The sequence below is a fragment of the Paroedura picta genome, chromosome 14 (assembly GCF_049243985.1).
Source record: "Paroedura picta isolate Pp20150507F chromosome 14, Ppicta_v3.0, whole genome shotgun sequence".
Taxonomy (NCBI): domain Eukaryota; kingdom Metazoa; phylum Chordata; class Lepidosauria; order Squamata; family Gekkonidae; genus Paroedura; species Paroedura picta.
In genome coordinates, this window is record NC_135382.1 from 35,913,319 (window position 1) to 35,930,310 (window position 16,992).

Genomic DNA, 16,992 nt, shown 5'->3' on the forward strand with positions numbered 1-16,992 from the left:
CTAAAGCTTTTGTTCAAAGTTGGAAACTAATGACCCTATTTCAGCTAAAAATTAAAACTCCGTATGTTCTTTCATCATATGTCAGCTTAGGTTAATGTGAGAGGAGAATGTAGTTAGCGGGGGTGATAAAGTGGCAGAAACCTTGGGAAAAGGAGGAGGAGGAACACGCATATTAATGACAGGAGGCAAAGTACTGTTTAGAAGTGCAGGATGGGAAGGGAGGGGAAGGGAGCAATCATATATTACACTATCCTTGTGCTCTAACGAACCTTCGTCTCCAGGACTGCCTCGTCCACACAGTGAAATTCACTTGTGAATTATCACTCCGTTATGGTGCTAGCACAATAGCTAATAATGAGGGCCTTCCACCTAGCATGTAACTATTGATATACATAAAATGAAACAAGACATTCCATGATCGATGGATGGTGGAGTCCAGATATACGGATCTCCTCTGTCTATTTATTTTTTAAAAAGCGACCTTAATTAAGAATATTTGTTTCTATACATATCCGTGGGTCCCCAGTGTTTCTTCGAATGTCGCAAAGCCACCCCGGATCTCCGAAATCCTTTAATGAGTGGAATGGCACCTGCTTCTTCTTGAAAACCATGGACAACAGACTTCTTGGGGCATTAACCCTCATCGCTTGTGACGTTTACCCAAAGACGCATCATGGCTTTTCAGGACAGCAATTACAGACCGAATATGCAATTACTGTCACATTCATTTTAGGGATTCATGTTCGAAGACGTCTGTTGAGAGGTTTCAAAAAGGCTAGCAAGGGCTCCAATGGCCGCAATCGATAAGTTGAAACGGACACAGGCATCCAAATAGATGTACACAGAGTTTGCTGGAATGACCTGGAGGTTATGAGTCCCATTGACATGTTGGGGACACAGAACTTACTGGGGAGCTGAATCGTGCAGCAGATCTCTTTCCTTTACTGCTCTGGGATTTCCGTCTGCACACGACACGTTACATCTCCGTAATCCCAATTAAGGATTTCGACAATTCATCCCAGTTACAGAACACGCAACGGTTTGCTTCTGCGTAGAACTCTTCCTCTTCCTTCTCCTCTTCTCTTCTGCTTTGCTGAGGAACATTTTGATTCATAAAACGTGGCACAAAAACCATCTCCGTGAAACTCAAAGGATGAGTGCATCAATCTTACCTTGGCACCATCGGGAAGGGGGGAAATGCATCCCCAAAACTTTAACGAAACCAGACGAACAAAGAGGTGTCTTATCAGCGTACAATGGCGAGACAGGGTCAGGGAGTGGGGAGATACAAAGGAAATGAAGGAATCAAAGGTCTGGCAACACCAGGTGTCCTGTCCTTGAGATTTGAAATGTGCGGAGAAATCTTCTGCAGTTACTGCAGTCGGGCTAGAGGAATGCTACGTAAGATAGTCCTGTAAAATATCAAACAAATGGAGAATTCCTAAAGCAATGGTTCGTTTTTGGAAACAAGGCAGGGGAGAAGAAGACGACGACCTGGGTTTTTTATACCCTGCTGTTTACTACCCAGAGGAGTTTCGAATCATCTTACAATGGCCTGCCCTTCCACTCTCTGCAACAGACACCCTGTGAGACAGGTGGGTCGGAGAGAGCTCTGCAAGACCTGTGATTGTCCCAAGGTCACCCAGCAGGCCTCAGGCGCCTCAAAGCATCTCACAATCGCCTTCCCTTCTCTCCACAACAGGCACCCTGTGAGGTAGGGAAGGCTGAGAGGGCTCCGAGAGAACTGGGATAAGGTCACCCAAGTGGCTGCCTGTGTAGGAGAAGTGGGGAATCAAATCTTGCTCTGAACCAAAAAACCAAGGTGTTTAGGAACTCCAAAAGCAGTGGGGGAAATTCAACAGCAGAGGGCATTTGGGCCCTTTTGTTTGCATAAGCTCATTTTCTCAAGACCCAAGCCTCTCTCCCGAATTGGGAGACATTGCACGGGGGACCTTACAAAACACACACCACAATGCACTCTGTGGTTCTGGGCCTTGTCATTCCGCAAGCATGGCTAGAAAAGCAGGATGGGCATTTTGTGGCCGAACACTGCTCTCCCCGACTGCAACAGTATGGAATTGTCTTTCACGGGATTCTGGTGCCCGCATTTGGCTTTTATTCTCTGCCCAGATTAGGATTCTGCTCAGGCGCCTCGCTTGCTGTTTTTAATTTTCATTTTATCATAAGTAGTTTAAGATTGTTGCCAGTGGTAATTTGCAATTTTTATCAAGACCTCTTCATTATAGCTTCTGACAGGACAGATGCTGTAATTAATCATGCAAGACAACTGGGGATATTGGTCAAACTGCTCTTCTAGCGCAGGGGGAGGGGGGGGAAGGGAGGGGACGAGGGGGAGAAGCCAGGGGGGGGGAAGGCGGCAGAAGCAGCAGCAGCGTTGTGGTCCCTTCCAAAGAAGGTCATGCCTGCCTCGTTGTCGGTTCCAGAGAGGCAGGGCCCAAAGCGTAGCTGGGAAGGATTTGCTGGGGGTGCGGAGGTGGTGGATGTATTATCCCAATGGCAGCGGCCTCCTTCCCCTCTATGAAGGCCTGTCTGAAGCAACTGTCGGTGATGGTTAAAAGTAGTGGCTTCTAATCTGGAGAAATGGGCTTCATTCCCCACTCCCCTTCCAATAGTGTTGGGGTTGCCTACCGCCTGGTCCTCTTCAACTGGAGACACCAGGAATTGAACCTGTGACCCTCTGCACGCAAGGCAGATATTCTGTTCAGTGAGCCACAGCCCCTCCCATAATGCCACCCGCTGATGGGAGAGGAAAGGGGTGGAAAATAGGAGTCATGACAATGACACAGCCCCTCCATGGCGTCTACATGGGGACCACCTTACGTGATGCATCAAGTCAAGTGCTGAAGAACCCCAACAGGCCTTGGAGAAGCCATGCAGGGCCTACTGCCAGGTTTTGAACCTGCGACCTCCTGCATACCAAGCAGACTCTCTACCACTAAGCCACAGGCCTTCTCATTCCTTGGCTTGCCTCTGCTATGATGCTACATAGACCCTAGTCATTACACCAGGCCTTGCTTGGGGGAACCCCTCTTAAGAGAGAGAATCTCGGGCCAGTCAAAAGTGTTTTCCATGGCAGTTTTACGAATGTAGGAAAGCACTGGCAGCTTTTAGAGGAAAGCATTTGTACACACCATTTTTCAAATGCCTTGGTTGTTATTTATGTGCTGAACGGCAGGTGTGTTGTGCAGCCAGGAGATCCGGGGATTGGTTGGCAGCTGGGCAAGGGATGTTTGGAGGTAGTTTGCCATCGCTGGCTTCTGCATCCTTAGGGCTCCTTGGAAGGACTACCACCCAAATCTTTGAAGGTCGGCCATGACAAGCCACCTCTGTATGCCTTGTGTCTTGACCTTGGAGAGCTAAGGGCCCTGATGGAACTGTCTCAGTTCCACAGGGCCTGTAAGACAGAGCTCTTCCGCCAGGTCTTTGGTTGAGGCCAGAGCTAGTACAATCAGAGTCCCCCCCCCCATTGGCTAGTTAATCCATCAGCCCCCCTGTCCCCCCCCCCCGTCCAGAACACTGGTTACTAAAAAGGTCTGTTGAGCAGGGGGGAGGTGGGATTGTTGCTGTGAGGGGAGGTTTATAGGGGTATATTGTATTAGGGGATTTTATCTTGGTCTTACTGTTATGAATTGCCACAACCCACCATGTGGGAGGGGCAGTATATAAATTGAAACATCAATACATACATGCATACATTCCTATATGCATACATGCATAAAGTTCTTGCGGTCAGTGTTGGCTTCAGCCATTACATGCGACATTTCACTCTCCGCCCCCATCCCTTTTAATCGCCTCAAATGTATACTTTAAAATGCATTGCCCCTCGCCGTAGCTTTTTCACTATTGCAGGAAGAGCTTTTTCAAAGGTCCGATTTTGGCTCTTCCTCATTTTTATTTTTGGCCGGGATTCTTTCTTTCTTGGCAAGTGGCACGAAACACGCTTTCTGCCTTGGCCAACATTCATTATTCTAATCTCAGGCAAACAAAATGCTGGATGGCGTTCAGCTCTGCCCATCTTGTAGAGCCATTTTAATGATACTGAATTGAAGTTACAGATGTGACTATTTCCACCCCCACCCCCACCCCCAGCCGCTGCTGCAGCAGCCCAGCAAGTCTGCATTCAATTCCCTGGCGCTGATCCCCGACTCCATTCAGTTCAATGGCACAAGGAGCACCGCTTTTGTCGCTGAACCAACCTGATGCCGACTTCATGCGTTTGCGTTCCCTCCCCACTGGGATTCAAAGCAACTCAGAACATCTTCCACCCCTCCTCCGTTTTCCCACAACAACCCTCTGAGGTAGGCTTGGCTGAAATGTTGTGTCTGCCCCAAGGTCACCCAGCAGGCTTCCACAGTAGAAGGAAGGATTCGAATCCTGATCAGCCAGCCTGCCACTCTGTCCACTGCACTCTGCTGCCTCTACCTTCCCCTTGCAGCGATGAGGTGTTAGAAGCTGAGTGATGGAATGTGTCTTTCGAATGCTGAACCCCTCAGACGTGAACCTGTTCCCTGCAGGTGGGGCTCATGGGAATTGTAGTCCATGGACATCTGGAGAGCTACAGTTTGCCCCCCCCCCCCATGCAGAGGCAGGAGTGGACCAGGAATGAAAGTGGCCCAGAAGAAATTTAACCTGTGGGTATTAGATCACATTTCCTTTCAGAGCCTTATTTTGATGGGCAGGTTGTTGTGGGCACCCCTCCCCTCTTGACCCCAACAGGAACCCCACTCCCACCTCCCTTCCTGCCCCCACCTCCCTGTGCATCTTTCTCTTGCTTGCTGGTGACCTTTCCCACAGCAACCTGCTGAGAGTACCATCTGTCCACTCTGGCAGTGGTAAGCAGCCCACGGAGCTAGGACTCAGAGCACAAGAGGTGGAACACCTGGATGCAGGCAGCAGATGCAGAATCAGCGGACCCTGCCAAAAATTCCTGGGTCCCAATAGATACCCCACCTCCGAGTACACTGAGACCAGCCCTGCCTCCCCCAAGGTGTGAAAAGACAATTGGTACATTAACACCCATAAACTACTGCTAAGTAGCACCGGAGACTCAGGTAGAGTTGCTAAAGAGGGTGATTATTCTTGCTTCCGGCCACCCTTGGACCTCTCTGGCAGCAATCCACTGGGAAATTTCCATTACGTCAACAGCTGGTTCACCCCTGGGTGCAGGAACCTACAGCACGCAGGTGCCAAAGCTTCCGAAAGCTTATTGGGCTTCAACACACACAGTACTCTTCCCGGCCCACCCCAGTAGTTGTGAGGATGTCTCCCAGACACATCCCTCAGCCCTGAATTCTGCAGTTGAGTAACTTATTCAGCTTGGTCCTCGCCTTCACGCACGAGAAGCCAAGGTGGTAGAAAGGGGGGAAGGTCATTCATTTCCGCATGCTGGTGACAGTGAAAGAGCTACCTCCCCCAGGCTGTGGAGGCAGAATATGGGTAACCCAGAGAACAAGAGTCTCTTCCCAATTTGAAGGACGCAACCAACCGGTGTCCTGCACAGAAGACACCTGCCACTTCCATCAGAGCTGTTCTCCACCTGGATGACCAGAGCAGGCAAATGACCCTTTTATAACCACTTTGCAGCATATCCACTTGACCCTGACTTGTTTAGGCACCGGTAGAATAAAGCTGCCCTGAGCAGGGTAACCCAGGCCAGCCACAGATCTCGGAAGCTAAACAGGGTCAGCCCTGGTTAGTACTTGAATGGGAGACCACCAAGGAAGGCCAGGACTGGTACATCGAGGTAGGTAATGGCAAGCCACCTCTACAGGTGCCTTAAAAACCCTGCGGGGCCACTATAAGAGGAAGAAGATGACCTGGGGTTTTCTACCCTGCTTCTAACTGCCCGAAGGTGTCTCAAAGTGGTTTACAATTGGCTACCCCCCTCCTCTCCCCATGACAGACTTCCCGTGAGGCAAGTGGGGCTGAGAGAGCTCTGAGAGAACTGAGACTGGCCCAAGTTCACCCAGCTGGCTGCATGGGGAGGGATGGGGGAAATCCAAACCTTCCCACCAGATTAGAAGAGACCGCTTTTAACCACTACACCGAGCCAGCTCTCCTTGGCAGCCCTCTCCGCCATCACACAAATGGCATATGCAGTTGTGAGTTGTATTGTGGTGTATGAGCCACGGAAGTCAGCACCCAACCATGATTGTTCAGGGTGAGCTGGTTCATCTTGCAAAGAACTTGGTGGGTATATTTGGGGTATTTTTTTTTTTTTACTGAAATGTGTTTATTCTATAGCAAGATAAAAGCATTTGTTTTAGATAAGCAAAATACAAACTCAATTGCTGCTCTTAGAACTCATAAAAAAGTATAAAACAGCATAGAAACACAATTAAGCAATGTAGCAATTAAATCGTTCATGTTACCAGTGTGTTTACATTAAAGCCTCATTTATGAAAACTTTACAACAAATGATATGAAAAACTTACAACTTTTTCAAAGAAAATATTTACACTGATTATGCAGATGTGGCAATCCTTTTAAATAGTCTACCGGTATTACAGCTTTTTTTTTTTAAAAGAAAAGACCCTCTATTTTTTTCTTCTTCTCTCCTTTTCGTATGTGTAATAACAGCTTTTTAAATTTAAGTGCATTTCCTTTTTTTTAAAAAATACAGTGTATTAAATCTGAAAGTTGTCACCCAAACACAATAGAATATTCACATTCTTCTTTTAGAGTGGAATGAGTGGAACAGGTCAAGAATATAGTTTATTACAAAGTGTACTGCAGTTTTTGGAGAAATTCTAGTGAAGATGATAAGATAGGCTTTGACATTTAAAAACTTTTCACTCGCATTTTGTCAGAAGACTTTTTTTAAAAAGGGGGGGAGGAAAAGGAGCTTTGGCAAAAAAAAAAAAAGGCTGTGATTTGCTTTTTTTGTACATTAGCATTTCCTTTATGACCGAGAAAAACAGTGTCCTTTACTCATGTTCCATGTGCGTAATTGCATGAAAACCAATCGACATTTTACAGGTAGTTACAACTGTGCTTGGAAAGGAATTCGGGAGTTCCATTTATATTCAATATATAAAGAGAACCGTTGTTTTGAAGTGCATTTACTGATTCTGCTAGAAAGGACAGCGATTCATTCCAAAAAGGTGAAAAGGCCTGCAGTCCCCCCCTCCACACCTTTAATGCCACAACCGTCTGATTCACATCTTGTAGGTAAAGCTTGAAATAAATTAAAAAGGCATCTCATGGAGAGAGAGAGAGAAAAAAAGAAGAGAGCACAGCTTTTTTTCATTTCAGGGGGGAGAACGGGAGGAGACCAAATAAAGAAAAGAACAAAGTATTTATAGTCACCTAAAAGATTATGAACAGCTACAATGCAGTTCTTTATTGCCTATCTAATAGACAGCATAGGAGGGTCACCATCGGCGATGTACAAATTGCTCCCATACACGGCTGAACCCCGGGCCCAATTCGGAAATGCGGAGCAGAGCTGCGCGAGAAACACGCGACTTCAGAAAATGCTGGCCTGGGCTAACAGCTGGGTTTGTGTCTGGGTTTGTATTTGGGTCTGGTGTGGCGGGGCGGTGGCCGGCGGGGGGCTGCCGATGGCCGGGATCGGGGAAGTAATTTGCGAGGCCGCGGGGGAATGCTGCTGCTGCTGCTGCTGCTGCTGCTGCTGCTGTTGCTGCTGCTGCGGGGAAGGCTGCGACGGGTGCTGCATGTGCTGCATCTGCATCTGCTGGAGCTGCATCTGCTGCAGCTGCTGCTGCATGTGCTGCTGGAGGTGCTGCTGCTGCTGCAAATGCTGCTGCATGTGATGCTGGAAATGCTGCTGCTGCATCTGCTGCTGGATCTGCTGGTGCAGCTGCTGCTGCTGCATCTGCTGCTGCTGCATCTGCTGGAGCTGCTGCAGCTGGTGCTGCTGGCTCTGCAAGGACGGGCTGGGCTGGGAGGGAGCCGGGGCCGACGAGCCCACCATGCCGGACCCCATGGAGCTGATCAAGGGGGAGGGAATGTTTGTCGGCAGGTTGGGGGAAATGGTGACGGGGGTGACGATCTGGTTCATGGGGAGCCGCACGGCTAAAGGCTTGGGGGCGATCGCCCGCGGGAGGGACTGCTGCAGAGTCTGGGGTGACGTCGCCACTGTTGCATGCTGGGAAAGAGGGGCGTTCAGGAGGAGCGACGAGGACAGATTGGTGGAGGCCAGCGTCTGCTGGACGGAGCGGATGGTCTGAGCTTCCGCCGACTCGGCAGCAGCCTGAATCGAAGAGACAAAGAAGATGTTGAAGAGCTTCCTCTTTAGACTCTATTTCGCTTTGAGCACACGACGCACCATGTATAAATACTTAAAATATTCTTATCAAGAGTCCCCTGCGATTGCTCTCCATTTATTTGTTTGTTTGTTAATACCCTGCCTCCTTCTCCGGTGGGACCCCAAAGCAGCTGACATCATTCCCCTCTCCTCCATTTTAGCCTCACAACAACCCTGTGAGGTAGGGTAGGCCGAGAGCACGTGGCTGGCATGGGTAGGGGTGTTGGTCTTAAAGACGCAAGTGGATTGACCTCACGAAAACTTAAAGGGAAAACAAAAAACTGCAGACAGAACTGGGTGGCAGGACATTGCTCATGAAGTCACCGTGAGTCAGAAATAACTTAACTCAACCTAGATACAACAACAAGCAAAGTTCTTCTCTGGCCCCCGCAAATCCTTAAAATGGGCCTGCTTTAACCATGAACCCCCTGCCCCTGCCTCTCCCCGCACAATTCCCAGCCATCTCCCCACAAAGACCTCTTGACTAAGACTTCATGAAAGTTAATTTCCCTGCTGGTTTTAATCCCTTCCTCGTTGTTTCCTTGTGCTTTCTGTTTGAGTTAAAATGCGTTTTTACGGCAGGTGGCTCGAAAGGGACTTCCAGTCACTTGTGTGCAGATATTTGACCTGGGTAGCTGGAAATTCTTCGGCACGCAGCAGCCATTGGCAGGGTGAGCGCTTTGACTTGACTCCGACTTTTAAAAATCCTGAATGAGAGGTCTACTGAAACATTCAACATGGCTTCTTGCCATCTTTCCCATTTACAGGCACTTCTCACTTCTGCTCCACCACCCCCTGCCATGATGTTCCTTTCAGCTGCAAAACATTATTTGGTTTTGCCGTATAATACACTCTTCTGCTCGTGCAATGGCCAGCTATGTGTCTCAAGACCAAGAACCACATTCTCAACACTCCCACGCAGCCTAGTGATGGGACATCACCCTGTATCCCGTGAGCTCTCAATGGTTCTGAAGTTGAGGACACCTTTGGAATTTTGCACACAGGGTGGTGGCTGCTGCAAGAGGAACAGCCAGCCCCTAAAGGGCTGATGTATCTTGCCTTCAGTGCTGACAAGGGAGCTGCTGCCAAAGAAATCCCAGAGCCAGGAGGCAACATCAGGAGAAAGTCTTGGCCTCTATACCCTCTTATTGGCTGTCCAGAGGAACTGGTTGACCATCAGGGCTACTCTTATGCTCTTATGAAGACTCTATGCTCTATTGTGGGCCTTCCAGAAGAACTAGTTGGCTGTTGTGTGAGACAGGATGCTGGACTAGAAGGACCACTGGTCTGATCCAGCAGACCTCTTCTGTTGTTCTTATGAAGGCCTCTATGCCCTGTTGTTGGTCATTGTGTGAAACACGATGCTGGACTTGATGGATCACTGGCCTGATCTAGCAGGGCTCTTCTTGTGTTGGTAGGAAGTCCTCAGCATCCTCAGCTCCTCCTTCAAGCAAAGGTTGAATACACACTTTTCTTGGATGCTTTAGGATGCTTAGGGCTGATCCTGCGTAGAGCAGGGGGTCAGACTAGATGGCCTGTATGGCCCCTTCCAACTCTATGGTTCTATGATTCTATGATTCTACTCCTAAACTGCATTTGTGTTTCTTTCTTTTACCTTGATCCTTCTCACAGAGTTTGCTACCAATATTCCCAAGGGGGAAACAGGATCTCTATTGGTGCATTTCATTTCTTCTAATTCTCCATTCTTATTTATTCTATAAGGCTGGTAGTTGTTGAAAAATTAATGGCACAAACCCAGTGAAGTCACTAGCCGCTGTAGAGCAATCACAAACAACTTTTGGCGCAGACCTTCCGATGCACGAGTAGCCGAAGAGGAGACACTTTTGATAGTGGATGAAACAAACTAAAGATCCTGTGCTTATTTATTTTTAATTAGGCGACAAGATCTCCGTTTAAACACCGGCTTCTGTGCATTCGGTGGATGTCCGCCTCTGGCTTACCTTGGAGACTAGACTGGCTCTGTAGGCTGCAAGTGCCTTAAGGTATTCTTTCTTGGCTGCTTCGGTTTTCCTTTTATATACCTGTTAAAGACACTACAATTAACACCACCTTCACTGAATAAACTTCACACCATAAAACAGCTCTTGCCTGAAGAGATTTGTTATGGGCTCTCGTAAAAAGGGGAAAGTCAAAAGGGACAATGGAAACTTGGATTCCACAAAGCAAATAGCCTCTCTGTTAAAAGGCTCAAACCAAAAGCTGTTTCTGGCTTAGTTCTCACAAGGAGAGTCTGCACATAAGCTGTACCCTCCCAGGCGATGGGGTCAAACATTTGTTGTTGTTGCTGTTGTCCCTTAAAAAATATTAGGAACACAGTGGGGGTTTCAGAAAAAAAATGGAAAAGAAAAAAACAGGTTTCACAATATTATTGTGTTTGTCAAAGACGGTCATATAGAACAAAATGTATCTGGCAGAAAATGTTTTTCTTTTTGTCCTCTTCATTATATTTTCTGTTCTTGACCGAGCAATAATATCAGGGATGTCTCATCCTCACCTCCCTCACAAAGGGGTCAGTTGTGGGGAGAGGAAGGGAAGGCGATTGGAAGCCCCTATGAGACTCCTTCAGGTAGAGAAAAGCGGCATATAAGAACCAACTCTTCTTCTTCTTCAGTAATATCAGGGCTCTCTCAGCCTCACTTCCCTCCCAGAGGAAAGGGAAGGAGAATGTAAGCCACTTTGAGACTCCTCCTGGTAGAGAAAAGCGGCATATAAGAACCAACTCTTCTTCTTCTGAAAGCTAAACAGGGTTGGCCTCAGTAAGGAACTGAAAGGTGGCCTCCAAAGACTACCAGGGTTGTGACATGGGGGCAGGTGATGGCAAACCCCATCAGAATCTCTTTTACCTTGCAGCCCAGGCAATTTTAGCATGTCCTGGCTATTCTACACACTTGCCATACAATAAATAAATAAATCCCCATTCTCTTATTACAAAAGCTGGGATCGTAGATATATTTAAGGAAGGAAAGCTAAGATCATGCATCTTCCAAGCAAGTTAATAACTACATATAGCATCGTTGCTCTTAATTCTCCACCAAACTGTAAACTCAACATCTCAAGAAATGTGCAGTCTATTCTGTTTCAGATACGGCAGCTGATTAAGGGGCCACATCTGCTTAACTATTCATTTTTGCTTTACTTGTGTAGATTATTTTATAATAATCACAATCTGAAGACAACCAAGTGCTGATCCAGAGGTTGGTTTGCAGGAAGAAAACAGACGGCATTAGCTGTGGTCCCAAATCCATGTTGCATCCCTAATTTACAAAGTTGGAAGGGTTATGCCACTCGTGTTTAATTAGATGGACCACAATCTTTGGCACCATTCCATTCATTACTCCGTTGTCTGCGTTGCCCCCCTCCTCATCTTCCCAATGACCCCTTGATTACCTGCTTCTGCTCCTCTCCTAAGCTGTCCCACATCGATGCAACAATTTTTGACACCTCTCCAAAGGTAGCATTGGGATTCTGCCCTTTAATTGCTGCTTGTGTGTCCCTAAAGAACAGAGCATATGCCGATACTGGTTTCTGTGGTTCGTTGGGGTCTTTCTTTTTCTTCTTCTTTGGAGTCTTGGGCTTCTTGCCAGAATCCGGGGCAGCTCTCTTCTCTCCAGTAGCCTAATAAAGAGCAAACAACAGACGAAAACAACATAATTTTGAGGAAAGGTTGAGGGAGCATTGTCTGCTTAGCCTAGAGAGAAGATGACTAAGCGGTGATATGATAGCCATCTTCAAGTACATGAAGGGCTGTCATATAGAGTCCAGCATCCTGTCTCACACAGTGGATCCCTGCTGGATCAGACCAGTGGGCCTTCTAGTCCAGCATCGAGTCTCACACAGTGGCCAACCAGTTCCTTTGGAGAACCACCAATAGGGAAGAGGGGCTGAGGCTTTCATATGAATAGAAGAAGAACCTTCTGGAGCAGACCAGTGATCCATCTAGTCCAGCATCCTGACTCACACAGTGACCAACCAGTTCCTGGAGGGTCAGGAACAGGGCAGAGAGGCCGAGGCCTTCCTGTGAGGTTGCCTACTGACTCTAAGGCCCATCTTTTTTGCTAGTGTTGCAGATTGCTTGCAACAGTGTAGTGCTTTTTGGAGGGTGAATCCCCTTTTCCTGATTTCCATAGAAGCGCTTCAACGAATCGCTTTTTGCGGGACTGTTTCAGGAGCGTGGCAGATTGTGTGCGACGTCGTGCATAACTGCATATTAATAGCGATTACAATTTGCAACCCTTCTGCAACTTTGAACTTGTGCGGAATGGACCTGGGATTCAGAAGAATCATACCTCTGAATGTGCAGGTTCCCCATAGTCATTGTGGCCAGTAGCCACTGATAACAGAATCATTAGCCTATTAAAAAATTACAGAAATAATATGCTGCATAATAAAAGGAACAGGAAAGAACTTATCTTCCAAGCCTCTCCTTTAGGCTCCTTACTGTGTCTCAGTTTCTTTTCCTGGCAACAGAACCACTGATAGAGACATAATTCTGTCACTACTGAGTTTCCCTTTGCCGAAGCTTTGTATCGCTTGTAGGCCTAATCTGGCAAAAGGGGCATTTAACGTATCGATGCTGTTCATTCTGGGCCTCAGACATAACTGTCATATTCTCCTTGGAATGTGTTGACCTCTACAACCAATCTTTTTATTTAGACTCCCTGTGATCTTCCCTATCCCTCAGGATCAAGGCTAACCCCCCTCCGCCAGCTGTGCTAGATATAAACCCGGCCACTAAACCCCCTTTATTTGCTTACATTCCTAAACATTATCATTGTTCCGATGATCTTTCTCCGATGCCTTTTCTCTTTATGGCCATTTAATAATCCCAGATGAAAATGAATTCTCAGAGACTTTCACGAGGAGGTAAAGGTCGCTTTTTACATCTCTCCAATTGTAGAGGTATTTTAATACACGCACCTATTCTACGCAGACAGACAGACCGATAGATCGGCAAGGAATGCTGAACTGTCGGAGGGCTTGGAAGCAGATACGACAAAAAAGAATTATTGCCTCTATGAAAGTTGCCATAAAGAACCCTGAGGTAGCAGCGTCTTCCTTTTAAAGAGCTGCAGAATGACAGCGGCATGTCTGTACACTAAGCAAAGCCCATGCAACTAGATCAAGACGCTCGTTCGCGGCCATCAAACACCGGCCTATTAAAAAACATATTGACTATGGCAGGACTGAAGCACCAGCAAGGTACAATACTTAGCCCCTGTGTAGCCCTTGCAAAGTATTCAAAGCACTTCAAACAGGACGCTAAATAGAAGCTAAATAGGAGCAGTCTGATGCCACAGCGAAAAAAAAATTGAGTGTTTCAACAGAGGCATAACATCCAAATTGCAAGATCTCCGAGCCTTGCTGTACACCACATTGGTCAGGCCGCACTGGGAGTCCAATGCGCACTTCAAAAGGGACGTGGACAGAACGGAGAGGGCACAGAAGATAGCAATGAGCATGACCAAGGTCCTGGAGGCCAAGCCCTGTGTGGAAAGGCTGAGGGACTCGTGAACGTTCATTCTGGAGAAGACAAGGTTGTGGGGTGGACCTGGTTGCTCTTCGGCAGGAGAGGACAGGACTTGCAATGATGGGTTTAAATCATGGGCAGAAAGGCACTGTCTGGATGTGAGGATTATTTTTAAAAGTCAGAGTAGTTCAGCAATGGGCTCAGCTGCCTCGGGAGGGGGTGAGCTCCTCCTCACCGGCAGTCTTCAAGCAGGAATGCTGAAGAAGAAGAAGAAGAAGAAGAAGAAGAAGAAGAAGAAGAAGAAGAAGAAGAAGAAGAAGAAGAAGAAGAAGAAGAAGAAGAAGAAGAAGAAGAAGAAGAAGAGCTGGTTCTTATATGCCGCTTTTCCCTACCCGAAGGAGGCTCAAAGTGGCTTACAGTTGCCTTCCCATTCCTCTCCCCACAACAGACACCCTGTGAGGTGGGTGAGACTGAGAGAGCCCTGATATTCCTGCCCGTTCAGAACAGTTTTATCAGTGCCGTGGCGAGCCCAAGGTCACCCAGCTGGCTGCATGTGGGGGAGCGCAGAATCGAACCTGGCTCGCCAGATTAGAAGTCCGCACTCCTAACCACTACACCAAACTGGCTCTGAAACTTTAGGCCTGGGGTGGCTAACTGTGGTTCTACGGAACACCCTGGAGAAGCTCCCTTTGCCATTGCCCGAAAATCTTGTTGTTTTCAAAGGCTCTACTGGACTCGGATCCAGCTCTGCAACGGCAGACCGCCATGACTACCTTCTGAAAGGGTATTTGTGACTCAGACGCTACACTAGACCACCTTCTCCCAGCGCTTCCTAGCAACTCACCCTGTTTGAATCGTCGGCATCTTCTTCATTTATCGAACTAGATGGGGAAGGCGTCGCTGACTTGCTGGCGGGAGGGGACGGAGAGGTGTGCGGTAGGTTGGCACCGCCTAAACTGAGCCCCAGTTGAGCGCTGAGCTGGGATTGGTTGATAGTGGTCAGCTGGTTCGGAGGCATAATTCCTGAACGAGCAGCCTCGGTCATATGGACAATAGATCTCATGATCAAGGAGGGGTCCTGGCGGTATTGAGGCCCGTCCGTGTGATTGTGATCCTGAAAAGCAAAGGAGAGGAAAACAGGAAAGGGTTCATTAAGAGGCACAGTTCGGAAAACAGCAAACATTGTCCAATTCATGAAACAGTCTAAATCAGACTTTCTCAACCAGCGATTCATGAAATCCTGGGGGTTCTTGGCCGCCCTGGAAGGATGATTACCTGCTCTAAAAATGAATTACCGCTGCTAACGTTTAATCTATTTGTGTTAGCTATTTTTAATTAATTTAAATTTTACCTGAAGGGGTCTCAAAGAAGTTTATATTTGCCTTCCCTTTCCTCTCCCCACAACCTGTGAAGGAGGTGAGGCTGAGAGAGCTCTAATATTCCTGCTCGGTCAGAACAGCTTTATCAGTGCTGTGACTAGCCCAAGGTCACACAGCTGGCTGCATGTGGAGGAGGAATGGGGAATCAAACCTGGCTCGCCAGATCGGAAGTCCGTGCTCCTAACCACTACACCAAGCTGTATCTTTTGCATTTTAATCTATTATTTTGTACACCGCCCTGAGCTGGCATGCTGGGAAGGAAATATAAAAGTCCAATGAATGAATGAATGAATGAATGAATGAATGAATGAATGAATGAATGAATGAATGAATGAATGAATGAATGAATGAATGAAACAGGGAGGCTGGAGAGCGGCCAAGTAATATTTACTGGCTATGCTCAGATTCTGATGGGCAATGTGCAGTCTTCCCTCCCCCCCCCCAAGTTTTGCTAAGTTGTGGATGAGACCACACACAAAAGGAAAATCTCATTTGCAAAGGAGTGCCATATTTTAGAGATCCAGGATAATATAATGAGGCATTTAATTCTACAAGTGTTTTGGTTTTTCTGAACAGATTATGTGTATCCATTTTTTTTTCTAAATGGAGGGGGGGAACTGACATTGAGACACAGATTAAATGCAATGAGAAGAAAGGGGCAGAGGGTTCAAACACCCAGCCCCCAGGCTAGTAAATTCTCAAGGCAATTTTTGACTAATTTTCTTAGCAGACAACTCAAATGCCAACAAATAGAAGTCATGTTAACGGAAATGTCTGAAACGCATGTCTTGGTTCAAGTCCATTTCCTGCAGGGTATTTTTTTTCTCTGCAATTTCCCCCCCTTACTGTTCACTATAAGGAAACTCTTAATATTGGCAGGGACATCTGTAAGTCATTCAGAGTCTTTTAAAAAAGTTTCTGCATATTAAGTCAGGCCTCCTTTGCTTTTACAGACAGGGATTTACTGCCTCAGGAAGAATTTCTAGATGTTAAAAGAATTAGGAGGCCAATGAAGACGAACCTAATTTAATTTGGGGGTGGGAGCACGAGACACACAGAGTGCTGTTTCCAGGCGGCCCCGTAACTTTAAAAAGTCTGCTTTTTCGACGCTTTCCCATCGCCCTTATCCCAAGAAAGGGGACTAGAAAGGCACGGGTGAACAAACCGTTTAGTCTAAATCTTGTCATTTTGGTTCAATCTGCGGTGTATTGATGCTAAATTCTCTGGACTTACACAAACCCCAAATCCAATTTGGTAAGCAAGCTGATGAATTCTTACATTTTTCTCCCCCGCCTCCCTCCCCAAATGTTTTTTTCTGTGTTTTCTTAGAATTCAGAGCTGAAGGGAGGGACCATGGTATGTGTAGCCTACTGAATTCAATAGTAGGATTTTTGTAGGATTGTCAGGTCCCCCCTGGTGGGAGGCTGGGTGGGGTAGAGTTGCCAAATCTGGGCGGTATAGAAATCAAATAAACAAACAAACAACCAAACAAATAGGCAGGGAAATTCCTGGAGACTTTGCAACGGAGCCTGGGATCTGAGTTCCACCCAGATACTTTCTCCAGAGAAACTGATTCCTGTAGTCCAAAAATGAGCTGCAATTCCAGGGGATCCCGAGGTCCCTCCTAGAGGGACCAGTGATGGGTGGAGGTCTCCTGGAATTACAACAGGCTTCCAGGTGACAGGGACCGTATCCCCTGGAGAAAATGGCTGCTTTGGAGGGGGGACTCTGTGACATTGTGCCCCCCCATGTCCCTCTTCTACTCAAATCTCCCAAATTTCCCAATGCAGAGCAAGCAGTCCTAGATCTGACACCTGCCTCTGGCGATCTGAAAT

General features: G+C 47.2%; 1 protein-coding gene across 2 annotated transcripts in view; it reads right to left on the reverse strand.

Moving 5' to 3' along the window:
• Positions 1–6,219: 6,219 nt before the first annotated feature.
• Positions 6,220–16,992, reverse strand: part of TOX3 (TOX high mobility group box family member 3) — a 72,905-nt gene continuing 62,132 nt past the window's right edge. For both annotated transcript variants that reach the window (XM_077310136.1, XM_077310135.1), the window contains 4 exons: positions 14,623–14,892; positions 11,699–11,926; positions 10,252–10,332; positions 6,220–8,236 (listed from right to left, as the gene is read on the reverse strand). In XM_077310136.1, the coding sequence (XP_077166251.1) occupies positions 7,490–8,236; positions 10,252–10,332; positions 11,699–11,926; positions 14,623–14,892 (1,326 nt within the window). In that variant the 3' untranslated portion in view covers positions 6,220–7,489. The remainder of the gene's footprint in view (positions 8,237–10,251; positions 10,333–11,698; positions 11,927–14,622; positions 14,893–16,992) is intronic.